This window comes from Manis javanica, chromosome 1 (genome assembly GCF_040802235.1).
Source record: "Manis javanica isolate MJ-LG chromosome 1, MJ_LKY, whole genome shotgun sequence".
Lineage (NCBI taxonomy): Eukaryota > Metazoa > Chordata > Mammalia > Pholidota > Manidae > Manis > Manis javanica.
Window position 1 is genome coordinate 87,400,642 of NC_133156.1, and position 19,355 is coordinate 87,419,996.

At 43.9% G+C, this 19,355-nt stretch overlaps 1 protein-coding gene across 6 annotated transcripts in view; it reads right to left on the bottom strand.

The window, feature by feature from the left end:
• Positions 1-18,767, bottom strand: part of ATG10 (autophagy related 10) — a 256,500-nt gene extending 237,733 nt beyond the window's left edge. For 2 of the 6 annotated variants that reach the window (XM_073234490.1, XM_073234499.1), the window contains exon 1: positions 18,615-18,744. In XM_073234490.1, coding sequence (XP_073090591.1) covers positions 18,615-18,659 — 45 coding nt within the window. In that variant the 5' untranslated portion in view covers positions 18,660-18,744. Of the gene's footprint in view, positions 1-18,348; positions 18,579-18,614 lie in introns of those variants that run through there. The other 4 variants (XM_073234500.1, XM_073234502.1, XM_073234509.1 and 1 more) reach the window with 4 other exon arrangements.
• Between the last annotated feature and the right edge of the window lie 588 nt (positions 18,768-19,355).

Genomic DNA, 19,355 nt, shown 5'->3' on the forward strand with positions numbered 1-19,355 from the left:
TGGGTTGTTTTAATTTGCCTGATTTCTCTCAGACTGTTCAAGTACAGTTGGACAATATCCATTATATCATAGACAAATTTTCACAAATGCCTAGGGTGCCTAACTGGTTTTCTTGGCTTCACTGGAGATGGCTGGTAATTATAGATCTGCTTTGGTTATGTAACTGTACCCCTATTATGTTAATGTGTGTGTGCAATTTTATTAGGAGTTTAAAACCTATACATGCTTAAGTTACTCTACAAGAAGATATGTCAAAGAAATAATCAATCTTCCCATGTTTTCTTCCATCTGCTACCTTTATAGCTTTTCTTCTTCCTTCCTAATTACAACCCTTAAATAGAATTCATGCCTCATATCGAATTCACCGAGTATCATAATTCCTCCAAGTGGTTAAGATACCTCAAGACAAATGCTGGGCAAAGAAGCCACAGGGCATAAATCTGCAAAGAAGTAAAAAGCTAACCTTTTCAAACAATATGGTTTCTCTCTCACTTACCAACTTTACATTTCCCTGTATGGCCCCGGAAGATGACTGGTTAGCCAGAGACGGGTAAGATTCCTCAAGGGAGGAACAACCTAAGACAGGCACAGTTGCAGGGCGGCCATCAGGTGAGAAACTGGGGATCAACAGAGGTGAGGCTTAGAACCTCACCCCTCCTGTTTTGAGAGAAATCTTCTGCATCCGTGGATGTTTTATTGCCCTTGTCTAGCTTGGATTAACACATAGTTTACAGGCACACACCTGATCATCTACATTTGCTCTCTTACAACACTAAACTATGTTTTCTACCTTTATCTTGCATCTACCTACCACTTCAGCATTTTATTTAAATAATAATAATAATAATAATAATAATAATAATAATAATAATAATAATAATAATAATAATAATAATAAAGGGAGAAATGTGGGATTCACATATAAATCAAGTATAAAAATCAAACAAATATTCATATTTGACCTGATTGTTTATAGTTCATAATGAGTGATCAAAACCGAAAGTTTTTGGAATGACTGCCCTTGTACTGTTCACCATGTAAGAACTTATTCACTATGTAAGAATTTGTTCACCATGTAAGAACTTGTTCATTATGCTTCAGAAGATTGGAGACTGACGAGAATTAGGCTGGGGGTGGATTAATGATTGTGCATTGAGTATTGACTCCCCTATGCAGAATTTTATTGTTGTTAACAACCGTTTCATCAATAAATATGAGAGATGCCCTCTCAAAAAAAAAAAAAAAATCAGCAGACATAAGTGAGGCCCAGCACAAGTTAGAGGGCCTGAATTTGTAAATGCAATACTCTGGGAGATGTTGTGACTGCCTTTAGCAATGCTCAGCCACCCAAGTGTGGGAACCAGCAGAGAGAGATGCATTGACCATGCATGCAAATCTGAGGTCTTGCTGGGTTGATTCAGTGGAAGGATCAGGGTTGAGGAGGTAACAGCTCAGAGGTCCAGATTAGGTAGGAAAGGAAAGGATGCCAAGAGAAGGTTGAAGCACTGAGAAAATACAGCAGTATCAAGGAATATTAGATATCAAAAGGGCTAAGAACAATTTTGAGTGAGATCTCCAGGTCATACACAGAATTCCAGTTAATAAGTTGTTTCAACGCAGATACAAGTTGAGAAAGTGACAAGGAGATACTAAAACGAAGAACAGAAGAACCTAACTTAGCAAAAGGAAGGGGATAAAAAGAACAAAATGTGCAAAAGTCTGAATAAAAGAGAAATTCTGGTAACTAAAGAACTTGTTTGACTGAAATAAAGAATTAGAGGAAGGATATTAGAAGAAAGACTGAAAGACACAGGAGACCCTTGCAGGCTGAGATCTCAAAAGGGTTTTTAAAGTGGGAGTACACTGATCAAATTTGCATTCTGGCTTGGGGTGGGGGAGGGGGCTACAGGTCTTGCCTAACTAGATGAAGATGAGTTAAAAGGCTCTTAGGATAAACCAGGGAAGACAAACTGATACCAAAAAAAACAAAGTTTGGTAATATCCTGGTATGTGGGAGCTAGATCAGACAGAAGATTCCAGACTCCCATCTCTCTACCTGAGGTGGTGGTGCACTGACTGAAAAATCCCTGGAAGAAGAGCAGAGATGGGTTTAGTTTAGCCAGGCTGAGTTTGAGTTTGAAATGCCTATAAGATACCCAGGTAAAGGAATCTATGAAGTATTTTGAGATGGATCTAGAACTCAGAAGGAAAGAGAAAACTGGGCTGGAAATATTGATTTTAAATCAACATTACATAGATAAGAGAACTCATTTGATCATTCAGAGAGAGGATACATAACTAGAAATAGAGCAGTCAGAGAACTAGTTTTTCCAGCTATATGATAAGAACCCTGACATATATTGAGAGATACTAATTTTAAAAAACTGAATTTAATTCATCAAGATAACTAATATATTTTGGAATATTTTACAAATTCCAAACAAACCCCTATTAAATAACAAAACTGAACTAAGTAAAAACACTCCATTCCCTAAGCCCTCCAGTTACTTGAGGTTTACTGAACTATTCAAAATGTTAGTGGAAACATAAAATTTCACTCAATAGCCACAGTTTATCTAATTAACAGCACTGTGCCACTAGGAAGATGACTGAACATCAAAGCACTAATTAATATTTGGTTGAATACTTTTTAAATTATCTAAGGAATGGGCTTTGCTGAAGGATGTTACATACAATAACAAACACTTATGGCTTGATTACAAAATTAGAAAATATATCATATGAAAATGATATCCTTCTCAATTCAAATCATCATAATGTGCCATAATATAATATCACTGAATAATTATTGTCTCTTTGCTCAATAAGAATATGTCAACTCATTAAAAATGAAAATATAATACAATCAACAGTTTTATACATACTCTTCAAGTTGTAATACTCTCTGGTCCTCTACCAAGTTCAAAGAGGTAGAAATTAGAATCTCAGAACTTCAATATTATGAGTGACTGAAATTATGGAAAAAATGGAGATAGCCACAACTACAGCTTATTCAGCAACAACTGCAAAAACAATCCTTGCTTTGCAAATGAAAATCCAGAGACATATGAACCACTTACGTCTGCAGACTTAAGCTATCTTAAATTCAGACTAGAGGTGACAACAAAACACAGGTGAACTAATTCCAAGTCTCCTCTCATCTAAACAATAAAGCTCTCATTTCTTATTATAAGTAAAAGTTGGAAACAGGTCAGAGCTCTTTCATGTCATAAAATATAAGTTGTTAATACACCTATTTTCCTTGAGTCTTACTCTTGCTGAACAGCTGCTTTATTTTTCTTGTTAAGCTCAAACAATCAAAACCTTTCTACAATCACTTCAGCAGAGGCTAAAATTTGGAAAGGTAGAGTAATTTTTTCCCCACCAAGTGAAAGCAGTCTTTCTAAACTCTGTGTTAAACCTTAGACTAGACAGTGCAAAGTTTATTCTGCTCCTGTTAAATATATCTTTTTAGAAAAGCAGTCCCAGTGAATTCTAACACTACATATAATCATTGTTCAAATGACCCTTTTTAATTTAAAACTTTTTTTTTTCACTACCACCCTCTATATTTTTTAATGTGATTTTAAGTCTAATGTGTGTGGAACTGATTCTTCTTTGTTTTTGGTCAGAGACACTTCTGATCAATTTTTAAATCAATGTTCATCAGAGTCATTATGAAACTAAACCATTTTCATGACTAAATTTCTCCAGAACTCAAAATCACTTACGAAAATGTAATTATCACTGAATACTCTATGCATACCTTTAAATATTAAAGACTATTTTTAACTAATAAAAGTAGGCAACTTCCTCTGTACTTGTCCCTTCCTGCAACAACTTCACATTATTATAACTTTAGATTTAGACTCAGCTAAAAACCATGCAATTACTAGTTAGGGAGGTAAACTCAGTCCATTACCTTTATGAGAACTTGGCTTGAATTCATTTACATTAATCACTTACCTACCAGGGTCCTTGGGTAGTGGTCCTCAAATTTTAGAGAACAAAGAAACACTGAGAGTACAAATTTAAATGTAGAATCCTAGGCCCAGGACAGAAAAATTACCAGATTTTAAAGGCCCCAAAATAAAGATTTGTAATTAGCACCAGAGATACTTTTGAGGAGGAATCATGCTCGAAAATTGAGACAAAACACAAATCATTTTGATAGCACTAGTGAATGGACCAGATTTCAAGGCCTTTGGTAGCACAGGTGGGGCACAGCAGGCTTGATCCCAACAATACAATAAATAGCACCAGCAAGGGGCAAAAGAGAGAAGCTGGGTTCAATCTTGACAGTAGCTGGCCAGCAGGCTGTGTTCCCTCCTTGCCATCCTATTGAAATACATATCCCAAATCAACGTTTAAATGGGATACAACACTGTATCTGAGCTGAAATTGAGGAACCTTTACTGGTAATTGATGCTTAATATGTTCTCTGAGCAGTAGGTCCAGTTAGGAACAGGGTAAGAAGGCAACTCACTCTCCCCCATTCTAGATCTTCAGAAAAAAGAGCCTGAGGTGCCCCCTCCACTACAGACATCCAATGCCCTTTGCTAATTCTCTTTAAAGGCAGTTCTCTCCCAAACATAAAATGTTCGTTGGCAGGGGTGGAAGATGAAGCCAATGGAGCATTGCATACTATGATGTAAAATCAGTAATATATAGCTGCAGGAACTGGATGGGCTCTCAGAAGAATACAGTCTAACTCAAAAAAACTATAAACAATTCAAAAAAAATCACATAAAAATACAGGATCTGAAGATTAAACAGAAAGGAAGACCTCTCCTGAGGACAGAAAGAGCTAAGTCTTCATAAATTTGATTGTATCAACCTACTCTACAATCTAACATGAAGAAGATAAGTCCTCCAGCAACTAGGTGTAGTGAAGAGAACAGAGATCTTGCTCCCTCTGAGAAAAGCAAACAACACCATCCTTACATAAGTTCCTCTTCTGTCAAGGAAAGAAAGCCAAAAATATCAATAACAGTTTGGGACCCAAGAGATGAAGCTCTTGCACCATAAGAGGAGCACTGCCATAAAGAGGAAGTGGGAAAGCTTGCTTCTGTAATGGGCTTACACTAGAAATCAGGAGAAAAACTTAGAAATTGTAAGGCTGGAGGTACCAGAGGGAGAAAGGCGAGGACAATGCGGGCAGAGCAGAGACAGCACCAAGTAGCTCTGTGCTGTATGGGGAAGGAACGAACAGCTCTTCCTGGATTCCAGGCCCATGACATGCTGACAAACCCCAGATGCAGACCTCCTCCATCCGGAAGGAGGAGACCTCTGGCTGTCCATCACCCAACCCTGAGCCAACAAAAATTCCCCACATACCCCTAGCGCGGCCCACTTCCCCCTACCTTCCCTGTTCTCTTAAAAACTCCCCACCTCCCCTCCTAGGCACGACTTCCCCAGCCTGCGTCCCTGCAGATTGATGAACTTCACCCAGAAATTGTGCTCAAATAAACTACCTGGCCCTTTGTTGCCTCTCGTCGCCTGCTTATTTCAGCTAGAATTTATCTTACGTTTGGTGCCGAAACAACCTGGGAAGGAGCGTGAGCACACGGCCCTGACCGGCCAAGAGCAGCCCTGCCCTCTCCTTCCCCAACCCGTGACCTCAGCCTGCTCTCTGCTGCGTGGACTACTTTGCTGGTGAGTTCCTCAGTTTCCCCTGATCTGTTTCCCTTCCTAACCCATTTTCACCTGGTCCATTCGAAATTGTAGCTATGTCCAGGTTGGGGCATCCGGCCACTTGGGTATCTGGCCCACCCTCTACGCGCATCCGGCCCACCCCTGGCCCTGCGGTGTGGGAGACATCCCTCACCCAGGCTCCCAGGACGTCTCCCCTGACTTGGCGTGTTTGGGACACTGGGCGCTACTCTCAGCAGGATTAGCTGGGGAGGTGACGCAGACATGGGGAACCAGCCTTCAAAAGTGGAGGCTCAGACCCCATTGTGGGGTCTCATTTCTAATTTGGCTACTCTATATTTCTCCCAGGAAGTTCGCAAATGGAAGCTGGTCTTCCTTTGCTCTCAGGCCTGGCCTCAGTATCTCTTGGGCAACCAATCTCGCTGGCCCCCTGAGGGAACTTTTGATTTTACCCGCCTCACCAACTTGACTAATTATTGCCACTGGAGCGGAAAGTGGAGTGAAATCCCATATATGCAGACTTTTTGGACTTTGCACGCCCGCCCAGATTTATGTGTTAAGTGTACTCCTTCCCAAGTTTTGTTAGCTCAGGCCTCCGCCAAGGACCGCCAATCTCTACCACTCCTATTACTGGGAGGCTCTCCTCTGACAGACTTGGCAGAAGATCTCAGCTACCCCCCTTCATGCTCCTCCAGGCCCACCATGGGGGCCAGCTCCCTTCCTCAATGTTCATGTCCTCACCCCTCCTCCTCTCTCTCTCTCTCCCCTCCATCTTGTTCCCCTTCTCTTCCAGTCTCTCCACCATCTTGTTCCCCTTCTCTTCTAGTCGTGCCACCATCTTGTTCCACAGGTGCTGACCCCACTTCGGAAAAAATGGATTGAACTCCCCCATATCCTGGTCCCCTGCCTTCAAGTTCCACATCGATTCCCAGGCTGTATCCCCCATTGCCAGTGTCACCTCTTCCATCCCCTCCTTCAATCCTGCCACTGTCCTACTTACTGCAGCTGGTGCCCAAATGGTCTAGCCCTCCCATAAACCGCTCTAAGTCACAGAGGTCTCAGGCTCATGTGATAGCTCCTCTGAGGGAAGTGGTGGGGGCTGAAGGGGTAGTGCAGGTTCATGTTCCCTTTTCCCTGGCAGACTTGTCCCAAGTGGAACAGCGATTGGGGTCCTTTTCCTCCAACCCCGTAATGTTCACTAAACAGTTTAAATATCTCACTTGAGCTTACAAGCTCACCTGGCATGATGTACGTGTAGTCCTCCAATCCACTCTAACCCCGGAAGAATATGACTGTCATGGCAGCAGCACAGCACTGTGCCAATGAGGGCCACACCACAGATGAATGGGAACCTATGGGCAGGGAGGCTGTTCCTCTACAGGAACCTCTGTGGGATTATAATTCTCCCAAGGGTGAGGTGTGCTGGGATCGCATGATTCGCTACTTGTTAGCAGGTATGAACTCAACCACCCAAAAGGCCATCAATTACAATAAGCTTAGAGAAATTACCCAGAGACCCAATGAAAACCCATCAGAATTCTTCAAGCACCTCAAAGAAACCCTAGGGGCTTTTACTAAGATTGACCCGGCCTCAGCATTGGGTTCGTCTCTCCTGGCCATGCACTTTATAACTCAGATGGCTCCCAACATCAGGCGCAAGCTTAAAAAAGCTGAAGATGATCCCCAGACCCCTCTAGGAGACCTGGTAGATATGGCATTTATGGTTTTTCATGCCCGAGAAGACAAGAGCGAGAAGAGGTCAGCTGCCCGAATGGCGGAACAGACTCATGCCATAACAGCTGCTCTGCGACCAGCTCGTGGGGATCATCGGGGTGTCCCTGAAGATCGACTCAAACCTCCAGGCCCTTGCTTTCAGTGCAGTGAAGAAGGGCACTGGACACGGAAGTGCCCCAACCAACCACGCAGACCAACCAGACCGTGCCCCAGCTGCAGTAAGTGAGGTCATTGGAAAGTAGACTGTCCACTAGGGGGTGGTCCTCCTCCAGCGGCAGAGCCCTGCGGGGGGCACACGCCCTCAAAAGACTACCCTTCAGACCTGCTGGGCATCCTTAAAGATTGAAGATGCCTGGACTCGGACACCCCAATCACCCTCACCAAGCTCAGGGCCAAGCTGTGAGTAGCAGGTAAGCCCATCTCCTTCTTAGTGGACACGGGGGCTATCTACTCTGTTCTCCACTCCTTTAAAGGGCTTTTATACCCTGCCAGGATCTCCATAGTTGGGGTCATGGGAACCCTCTCCAAGCCTTTAGAGATGGGCCCAGTGGCCTGCACTTTTCAAGGCATCCTATTTACCCATTCCTTTCTGTTCATGCCTTCCTGTCCTACCCCTCTGTTAGGGTGGTGTCTGCTCTATAAGTTAGGAGCCTCTATTTCCCTCCCACCTTATGAATGCTTAGGTTCCCTCATTGCTTTAGTCGGTGAAGGAGGGTTGAACGACAGAGACCTGAGTCTCCCAACTCCTGGGACTGCTGTCAATCCGGTCGTGTGGGACATCTCCACCCCTGTGGTGGCAAACCACCACACCCCGGTTTTGATATGCCTTAAAGACCCATCCCGCTTCCCTTCTTGGCCTCAATTTCCTATTTAACAGGCTCACCAAAGGGGAATACAGCCTATTGTTAATCATCTGCTCTCACAGGGGCTTTTAGTGCTGGCTAACTCTCCATGCAATACTCCCATCTTGCTGGTAAAAAAGCCTTCTGGAGCATATTGCCTTGTTCAGGACCTCCGAATAATTAACGAGGCTGTTATTCCCTTAAACCCAGTATTGCCTAACCCATATACTCTTCTGTCTCAAGTCCCTTCCAGTACCTCTAATTTTATTGTACTGGACCTTAAAGATGCCTTTTTCATCTTTTTGGACAGGCCCTGGCAGAGCACCTCTTGCAACATTCAATGGGCAAGAGTACTCTCCTCCAATACATAGATGATCTTTTACTTTGCAGCCCCTCAAAAGAGGCCTCAGTTCTGGACACCACATCCCTTCTTAACTTCCTGGCAGACATGGGATACAGAGTATCCCCTGCCAAAGCACAGCTATCTCTACCCCAAGTTACATACTTTGGGCTAACTCTAACTCCCACCACTAAAGCCCTAATGGTGGATCGAGCAGCTGTGATTAAAGCTCTCTTGCCACCTACTTCATGAGCCAAGATACTATCCTTTCTAGGATTGGTAAGGTTTTTCAGACACTGGGTGCCTAACTTTGCCCTTCTGGCCAGACTGCTTTATGCAGCTGCCACAGAGACTCCTACTGGGCCACTAACTTCACCCACCGAGATGGTTTCTGCTTTCAATCAGCTGCGGGATGCGTTGCTTTCATTCCCCCCATTGATGCTCCCCAACTTAACTAAGCCCTTTACCCAATATACAGTAGAGAGAGCAGGGGTGGCAACCGGAGTACTGGTACAGTCAGTGGGGCCAGGGTACCATCCCGTTGCCTTTCTCTCCAAACAGTTGGATACCACCACCAGGGGGTGGCAGCCTTGCCTCCAAGCCCTGGCAGCTGCGGGAAGTCTGGCACGAGAAGCCCTGAAATTAACTCTCCAACAGCCCATTACTGTGTATTTCCCACACTGGTTACAAGATCTTTTGAGTCATAAATCCCTGGCCTCCTTGAGTCCTTCAAGGTTACAGGAATTCCATCTTCTGTTCATTGAACATCCACAGGTAACCCTACAAGTCTCTCCACCCCTTAACCTAGCCTCCGTGCTTCCCGTCAGCGATCAGGCAGACCAGCCCACTCATTCCTGTGTAGAAGTTGTAGAGGCTCTTAGAAAACCTAGAGAGGGCCTACAAGACATGCCCCTCAAAGACCCTGACTTGACTTTTCTCATGGACAGAAGCTCGGTGAAGGGGAGTGATGGGGTGTGAAGGGTGGCCTATGCAGTGGTGACTCTGTTGCAGGTGATAGAAGCAAACCTACTCCCATCTGGGACCACCTCCCAGAAAGCTGAATTAGTGGCTCTTATCCAGGCATTACAGCTGGCAGCCGGGAAGAGGGCCACAATTTATACTGACTCTAAATATGCCTTCCTAATTACACACACTCATGCTGCGATTTGAAAGAAAGAGGGCTTCCTTACCACTAAGGGAACCCCGATCATCAATGGCAGGGCTATAAGCAACCTGCTACAGGCCCTACAAGACCCCAAGGAAGTGGCCATCGTGCATTGTAAGGGACATCAGACTGGAAACGATCCAGTAACAAGGGGTAATGCATTGGCAGACGCCACGGTCCAACAGTTAACATCCAGGTCTAGCCAACCCTCTGTGCTATTTCTTTCCCCCTCTCTATTGCCCCAATACCCCTATGACGAATGGCAACTACTTCTACATCAAGGGGGGACGTTGGGAGATCAGGGATGGATATACCTCAGGGGATGAATTGCCCTCCCCCAAGCCCAAGGCAGAGATGTCATATCCAAAATTCATCAGTTTCTACACATTGGGCTGAAGGCCATGCACCGGTTTCTCTCCCCAATATTTGCCTCTTATGGTCTCCGCAAGGCAATAGATCAGGTGTACCAGACCTGCACTACTTGTCATTGCATCTTGTCTCAAGGTGCTCTGAAGACTCAGATGGCCCTCAACCAGATGAGGGGAATGATCCCCGGACAGGACTGGCAGGTCGATTTCACCCATATGCCTAGGCATAAAAAGCTCCAGTATTTACTGGTTCTGGTTGATACCTTTTCAGGGTGGATCAAGGCCTTCCCCACCTACCGAGAGACTGCAACAGTGGTGACACAGGTGCTGGTGGAACACATCGCTCCTTGTTTCGGAATCCCCACTTCACTCCAATCCGATAACAGACCTGCCTTCATCTCCCAGGTCACTCAGCTAACAGCCGAGGCTCTCAATATCACCTGGAACCTCCATATACCCTATCACCCCCAGTCGTGGGTAAGGTCAAAAGGGCTAACAGTCTCCTAAAGGACCAACTAACTAAGCTGTCTCTGAAGGTAAAGCTCTCATGGCCGGATCTTCTCCCCATCACTCTCGCTCGGCTGCGTGCTGCCCCCCGGGGACCGGCTGGACTAAGCACATTTGAGCTAATGTATGGCAGGCCCTTCTTACTGAACACAGGCCTGCCTGCTACCTCTCCTCCTTTAGCCTCCTACCTTCCTTACCTTTCACTGTTGAGACATCTTCTCAGGGAACACGCAGACCAGCTCCTACCCCAACCTATGTCATCCAACAACCCAGGAGACGCAGTGATCCTTCAGCCAAGGGACGAAGTATTTCTGAGAAATCCAGCCAAAATCCCTCCAACCCCGCTGGACAGGGCCTTATACAGTAATCCTCACTATGCCCTCAGCAGTCAAACTACATGGGCATTCTTCCTGGTATCACCTTTCTAGGCTCAAACAGGCGCCCAGACACGATTGGGTGTCTTGTAAGGTGGGTCCTCTTAAGCTGTGGGTTAGTCGTATCAAGTGCAACCAGCCAGATGAATAGCCCGGTGGTCTCCAGGCAGAGCTACTCTGCATGGAAGTTTAAGCTCCAACTAGCTCTTTCTCACGGAACCGAAGCTCAAGAAGTAGGCACCCAAAGTTGCCCATGTGCGGGTTGTCAGACACTGGTTTAAATACCAATACACACAGACATCTTAAACACCTTCTCAAACCCAACACTGTGCTTTCCGTATGACCAAACCTCTCATACATGTATGGGGGATGTCCAACATGTATGAGGGATGTCATCCTGAATTAGATACATGTAGGGTTCATGCAGTAGGAGATACAACAAGAGGAGTCTCTGACAACATGTTCACCAGAATACAGGATAGGCTATACATTACCATTAGTGACCCATGGGATCAACGCTGGGAGAAAGGAGTACAGGGCAAGCTATATGATAGTTACCAAGCCCAGCCACGGGGCACAGTATACATCAAGAGGGAATGGACCACTGTGAATCCCACTCTCACAGAGGTTCTAAACACCCAGGTACAGGTATCAAGTAATATTCTACAGTCAGAACAGGCACTAAAACAGAAGATTCAGTCAGACCCCTACCCCCACTCCTCACAACCAGCAGGAGCACCACTTTGCTAGGCCAGAGTTATTGGAGAAACAGTGCAGTTTCTTAATGTTTCACACATCCTCAGCAATGTGTCCAATTGTTTCCTCTGCGCCTCCCTCCAACGCCCCCCGGTGGTGGCGGTCCCCATTAGTTTCTTCCAGGCTCAACCAGTAAACTCCTCTGAAAAGGACTGTGGCCTCCTTTTGAGCAAGATACCAATGTGGAAGACAAGCCTTGAGCCCGGGGCTCGACATAAGTCCAGCGCCACCAAAAATCAGCACAAAGAATCATTGTCCCCGCTGACCTGCTACCTGATCCAGCATTCCATCTCGGGACTGTCAATGTGAAGCCAATGCCATCGACGGGTGACCATAGACACTCTAATTTCCTTTCAAGGGGGTTGGTTTTTCTGGTGCAACAACACACTTACCGAGTGTATCAGCAGCACCACGATAGGCCCCTGCTTTTCAGTGATGCTAGCTTCCCAATTGACGTTATACAACAAACCTGAGGTAAAACAGGTGCTAGATAGATGGTCTATATATCCGAGAGCTAGGCAAGAGAGGGCTGTCTTCCTACCCATACTAGTAGGAGTAAGTCTGGTCACTGCAGTAGCCGTGGCCGCCACAGGAGCAGGGGCGTTAGGCCATAGCCTAGTCAGCTCTGAAGGTCTCGCACATCAACTGATAGCATTAAATGATAGAGTGAGCCTGACCCTGGGAGAAATCTCAACCTTTCTTATTTCCCTCCAGCAGCAGCTTACTTCCCTTGCCCAAGTCACCCTTCAAAATAGGCGGGCTTTAGATCTGCTTACCGCAGAACAGGGCAGAACCTGTATTTTCCTACAAGAAGAATGCTGTTAACTATATCAATGAATCCGGGACCATAGAACAGAGTTAAAAAATTACAAGAACTACAAGAAGACCTCCACAAAACACGAGTACCTGAGGACAGCCCTTATGGGTGACTTCAGTCACCCATGATAGCCTGGCTAATGCCTCTACTGGGCCCCTTAATAACGGTTTGTGGTTTACTCTTAATTGCCCATTGTGTCTTCAAGTTCCTCCAATAGAAGCTAACTGAGATGACCCGGGTCACCACGAATCAGATGTTGCTCCATTGTTATGCACCTCTCCCCACTAAACCCTCTCCTTCAGCCTAATACCAGCCTCAACCCCCACCCCCCACAATGCCCCCTGTCAGCCGGAAGTAGCCAGATCGAGTCATTGCCCATTATGACCAAAAGGCTGGAATGTAAGGCTGGAGGTACTGGAGGGAGAAGGGCAAGGACAATGCAGGCAGAGCAGAGACAGCACCAAGTAGCTCTGTGCCATATGGGGAAGGAACGAACAGCTCTTCCTGGATTCCAGGCCCATGACATGCTGACAAACCCCAGATGCAGACCCCCTCCATCCGGAAGGAGGAGACCTCTGGCTGTCCATCACCCGACCCTGAGCCAATAAAAATTCCCCACATACCCCTAGCATGGCCCATTTCCCCCTCCCTTCCCTGTTCTCTTAAAAACTCCCCACCTCCCCTCCTGGGCACGACTTCCCCTGCCTGTGTCCCTGCAGACTGGTGAACCTCACCCGGGAATTGCGCTCAAATAAACTACCTGGCCCTTTGTTGCCTCTCGTTGCTTGCTTATTTCGGCTAGAATTTATCTTACAGAAATCACCTACTTTATGTTTCCAATTGAAAAAAACAACAAAACAAAAAACAGCATCTAAAAGCAAGAAATGAGAGGAAAACAACAGAGATTAAATAAGAAATGGGATAATTCAAACATAATAATAGTAGAGGCTTAATTCTATATGAAAGAAAATAGTACAGAAGCTAGGAAAAAAACTATTTAGAATTTCAGCATATACACGAGATGATCTCCAAACAGAAGAAAAAGGTTGAAGATGAAAACAATGCACGTTGATTGATAGGAAGGACAAAGAAAACAGATTCAACCTACAAAAAACTGGCATTTCTGAACTGAAATCAAAGGAAAACATACAATTGAAAACTTGTTCTGAGCCAGAAAAAAGAAGGTTACAAAGATTTACACTTATAAATTGAGAGTATTCACTATGTTTCTGAGAAATCTATGCCTAGAGGTAGCCTAGTGAATCTCTTAAAGAAGAAAAGGAAACAACAAAAATGCAGGCAGAAAAACCAGTTCACCTACAAAGGAACAAAAATCAGGGTAGCCTCAGCCATCTCCTCACATCAAAGAATACCAAAAGCGACAGAGCAGTATCTAAATGTCTGAGGACTTCTGGCTTAGAATTTTGTCTTAGCACCTATTACAGTTAGGCAAACTATAAAGATGAAGTAAAAGTTGTCAACGAATAAAAGAAAATCTCAAAATCTTTAATGAATTTGTTTTACACATCTCTACCTACCTCTTTACAGTACCTTTTCTTCAATTCAAATTTCAAGCCTATTCACTATTTCCCAAACAACAAATTTATATGAGATCTAATCATTCTGATACCAGTGACCTTACTTTTATAAGATTATCACACTTTTACATAAAACAAGACTTCTCTGCAAGCACATAAGAGAAATTGTTCCACCACTGGTGATTATTTGAGCTGATGCACCAGCTCAAACTCTCTTGCTGCCTTTGAACAGTGGGATGCTAGTCAGTACCTATGTTAATTAGGCCAAAACCAGGAACTAATGGGGTATGACCTTGGCCAAAGATATTCAACAAATAAGAAGGTACAGAAAAGAAAGACACTATGTCAGGAGCTACAAACTCAATGCTAGTTTGAATACAGAAGACAGAGCAATGTGTTTTAAAATATACCAACAAGCACCATTTTGGATGAGGGAGGGAGGAATAAATGTAACAGAAGAGACATTCCCTTTAAATTTTTCTTCTTTCAATCTTCATTAAAGACTAGATTCATGTGCCTTCTTATTTCCATAAGCTTTCATTCAGCACCTACAATATCCTAGCACTTGTACGTGTCCTCATAGGAAGCAGTGTCAAAATTTTCCTGGGAAAATCAGAGAAGAATTCCAGAAAAGGGATTGAAAAGATTCCAGGGCCTTGAATTCACTTCTTGAAAGACTGCAATTTTGAAATTTGAATAAGGATCTACCAAGTGGAGACAAAGGCATGCCAAAAAATGGAAGAGCTACTGGAAGACAGAGCCTGGAAATTGTGCTAAATGAAAAATGAAAAATGGTAGTAGGTGGGGCATAGATAAGGTAAAGTATAGGCAGGTAAGTAAGACTCAATGGTCTTAACATCAAGACGAACCACTATTAAAGGGTTATTTGGAAATGAGTGGTATACTGGGTTCTCACCAAGAATAGGGATTGTAGTTGTCTATTGTCATTTAGTGTTCAGGCACCAGGTATAATAAGTATCCTACAATATACAGAATATCCCATAAAAATGCCAATTAATGACCTGATTGTTTATAGTTCATGATGTGTGATCAAAACCGAAAGTTTCTGTGATGACTGCCCTTGCACTGTTCACCATGTAAGAACTTATTCACTATGTAAGAACTCGTTCACCATGTAAAAACTTGTTCGTTATGCTTCAGAAGATTGGAGACTGTTGAGAATTAGGCTTCGGGTTGATTAATGATTGTGCGTTGAGTCCCCTATACAGAATTTTATTGTTGTTAACAACCATATGATCAATAAATATGAGAGATGCCCTCTCAAAAACAAAAAAAATGCCAATTAAGTCCCCTTTGAGAAACATTGGGAAGTAGGTTAGAGCTAAGTCTAGAGCACTTAACCCTAGAGTTTCTTAACCTATCTTTTGATATCTTCCCATCACAACCTGTATTTCAGTCACTGAATATTCACTTCCAAGGAAGCTGTGTTTCTGAGCAACTGGTATGTTTCTTTCTTTCATTTGACCATCATGAAGCTCAAAACTTAGGCTATGGCCCACCTTTAACAACTGCACAACTTTCACAGTACATATTTCAGTGTAACATACCCCAACCTCACCTTTTTATCCAGGCTTCATATTTCATAACCCTAATTTGTCTTTATTTTGTATATTATTATAGTTTATATAAGCTACCTCAAACACTTTTAAAACAAAACAGGGTCTTATTTTTAAAATGTAGGCAATAGATGCAAAATGGAAAATAGTAGAAAACTAGATAGAAAAATAGGGGGAAAAAATTATACGGAGCCACCAGAATCATCCTGTAGAACTTAGATAGACTTTTGGAAAATAATTTATGTTCTTTGCCCTCAATGGTTTGTAAACAAATTTGTAAGAAAAGATTCAAATGGAAAAGAACATTAGAGAACACAAGGCAGTAAATAGTGGCAAATTGTGCAACCACTGTTTAAAGAATTAGTATGAAATAATATGTACTGAGTCCTTATTATATATCAATAGCTGTATTAACTTATTAAATCCTCACAGCAACCCTATGAGGTAGTTACTATGACTTTCTCTATTTTAAAGAAGAGGAAATTTGAACAGAGAGGTTAAGTAATTTGTCCAAGGCAATACAGCTGTTAAATGTGTCAATTTAACCTGAAGCAGTCTGGAGCAAGGGCCTGTGCCTTAGAGAAGTTACATTTCAGGTAATCCTTGAATTTTAAGATGATACTGAAAGGCAGAGACACAATACATAAAAAGGGGGTGGGGGAACAGTGAACCAACCAACAGGTTAAAATGAGGTAGACAAGTAAAGAGCCTGACTGGAGAGTACAGATTAAGTAACACGGGAAAATGTGGGTAAGGGGGTATTGGGAGCAATTTATAGACTTAAAACTCTAAAGAGATTCCATTTAAAACAGTGGACAATAGGAAAACCATTGTAGGTTCTTGAGCACAGCAGAGATAAGGAAATTTTCTCTAAAAGCTGTAAGATGACAGTGATATGAAATAACCCTAACTTCAAAGCTAAATTCTTATTAGTAAGTACTCTTCCCTGGGTCTAAACCTGAGATCAAGTACTTTAAGGCCCAGGATGCGAGGTACATGAGAGGAGCCTCCGGTTCTGCGGTTTCCACAACCTCTCCCTATTTGGATGCTTTTAGGTAGGAGTTATTCTCCATTCCTCTACTTTACAACTGTTTTATACCCAGCCTGCTTGGCCCCTGAAGACATTTGTTTTCAACAGATAATCACCAAAAAATTTTATAGCACTTCGTTGTTGTGGTTCCGATTATGCTTATGATTCAAACACTTTCTCTAGAGTCCCAAATACATCTCTAGGCTTCAAAGATATTAATAATCAAATCAAACCTAATCTTAAGCAATTTGTTTTACATAAATTAGCCCTATTTGTTTTTTCCTAAGGGGTTGCATACCTTGCAAAGAAATTTGTAAGCATTAAGAACCCCCATCAATTTATAATTTGTCACAAAACATTATTCCCAACTGGAATGCCTCATTTCAGTTAACCTTATCCTATATAAAGGTGGAAAGGGAACTGAAAAGGTGACAAAGCCACAAAATGGAAAATAATCTTGCAACAACCTATGTTCAAATTAATCTAGTTTAGAACTAAATGTAGACTACTTTCATTAGTTTCTTCAATTAAATTTTTTAATTTCTCAATACTTAACTTTTTTTTTTGGTCAGGTTTTCATTTTGCAAATCTTCCCTCTTATCCATATTCGACCCTTAAAAACAAGGATTTTACCTGAGGTTTTATAATGTAGCCGAATCCTACACAGAGCCTACATTTTCCAATCCTGAAAAGTATAAACTTAAGTTTTTGCCACTAAAGAATGTTAGTCATTGTCAAAGTGTAAATTTTTAAAGTTGTAGACATGATTCATACAAAGTAAGCCTGTAGCAAAGATTACTGAATTCATGAAGGAGCAAGCTGAATAGTAAAAATTATAAAAATCTTGAAAATAGGGCAAGAAAACCACAACCTTCAAGAGTATTTTTTCTCCCAGTCAGGAATAATTTGCATCTCCATTAGACAAAAAAAATGTTAACAGCATAAACTGGTCCCTAATCAATACTATGGCAAGCAAAAGTATGGTCCCCTAGATAATTAATTCCACAGGTGGGCCTGTTTGACAAGGCTCCTTTTTGACTTTAAAAGATGTATTACTGTTCTCTTGCCTTTTCTGAAATGTTTATAATTTTTACCATCATCCAAGTATACTTTTATAAATCAGTTAACTATTCCTTTATCCAACTCGGCCCCCATTCATGATTCCTTATACCGTGACAGGTTATTTGGGAGAAAACAAATTGTTGGCTATAAATACTAAATTATTCCTTCTGGTACTTAATGAATCTGGAATTCTTCAAGTAGAACTTGACCACTGGAATCTCCAAACACATACTACTCTGTTTCTAGGTTACACGAACAGACGTGCGGTCCCCCTGCAGACTTTAAACACGTGCCAGTGACTACCTAGGTCCAGGACGAGGTCTCGGTAGCGGCCCAGCAGTACAAGTTACCCCGGGTGCGCGCCTTCCCGCGCCCCAGCTGCCTGCCCCCGAGCGGCGGGGTCTGCGAGACAGCGGGGTCAGGCCTGCACTTACAGGCGTGAGGCCCACGCCCCGGCCTTCTGTTCAGGGCAGGTATGTTCCCCGCCCACGCGCACCCGCCCTTCTTCCCCATCCCAAGAGTCGGGTACAGGCTGTTGGGAAGCAGAGCCGGGCCAAGGCGGCCTGAAACGGCTGTGACAACTCACCCCTCTCCGCTCGGCCCCTGGCCCCGCCACCCAGCACAGCAGGGCGGGGCGACGGAGAGGGGGATGGGAGTAGAGGAGGAGTATCGACCTGCGAGCTACCTCCCCGGCCAGCGGCTCCAGGGAGCGCAATGGGACCCCAGTACAACAAGGGCGGCGGCGAGGATCGGAGTCAAAGTGCACGAGGAACCACCAGCAAAGGGGCCCGGCCCCCGCCCCTCAACCGCCGCCACAGCTGCTATCAACTGAATTGGCGCATGCGCACTGACCTCCCGCGTACCCTGGAGCCAAGCTCGCGCAGGCAGTGACGTCATGGGCCGCGTGCGCAGGCAAGGGGTCGGGGGCGTGACCTCCCTGCCGATCTGCCGGCTGCCGCCAAGGCTCCGCCCCTCGTCTCGCGGGCGGAGGGAATCCAAAGGCTGCTGCTCCCTCTGCCCTGCACCAAGGCGGCTCATTGAGACTAGGAAGAGAGCGGAAACCTGGGGGAGGGAGGTGCCAGCGGTTTCAAGGTCTCTCCACAGTCGCTTCAAACAAATAGCCAGATAATCTGGAATATAAAAGGGTGACCAGTGGAGAAAAGGTAGAGCAGGAATAAGGCTGAACTACGCAGTGCCACTACAATCTCTCAAGAGGTTAGAAAACCATGCCAGCTAATATGTGCAGCCTGAAAAACTACTGTAAACACCGCAACAGTTAAGCACAAGCACGACTATCTCAAACGTAAAGACCGAGGTAGAAGTTGAGAATTCTAGAATTGACAATAGTACCATCTGTAGCACATATCTCAGGGGAAAAAAACCTAGCAGCCGAATTAAACTGGGGGGAAACGGGGGATAAAGAAAAGACTAGAGAAAGATGTAGGAATAACGGGTAATGGAACTGAAGTAGTGAAAATGCGACAGCAGACATCTGATGGAAAACAGCATCTGCTCCTTTTAACACAACAGAATTAAATTTGTGTGAAAAGTGTAAACACAGGCAAGGAAGTGAAAGGAAAACCTGCCTTCAAA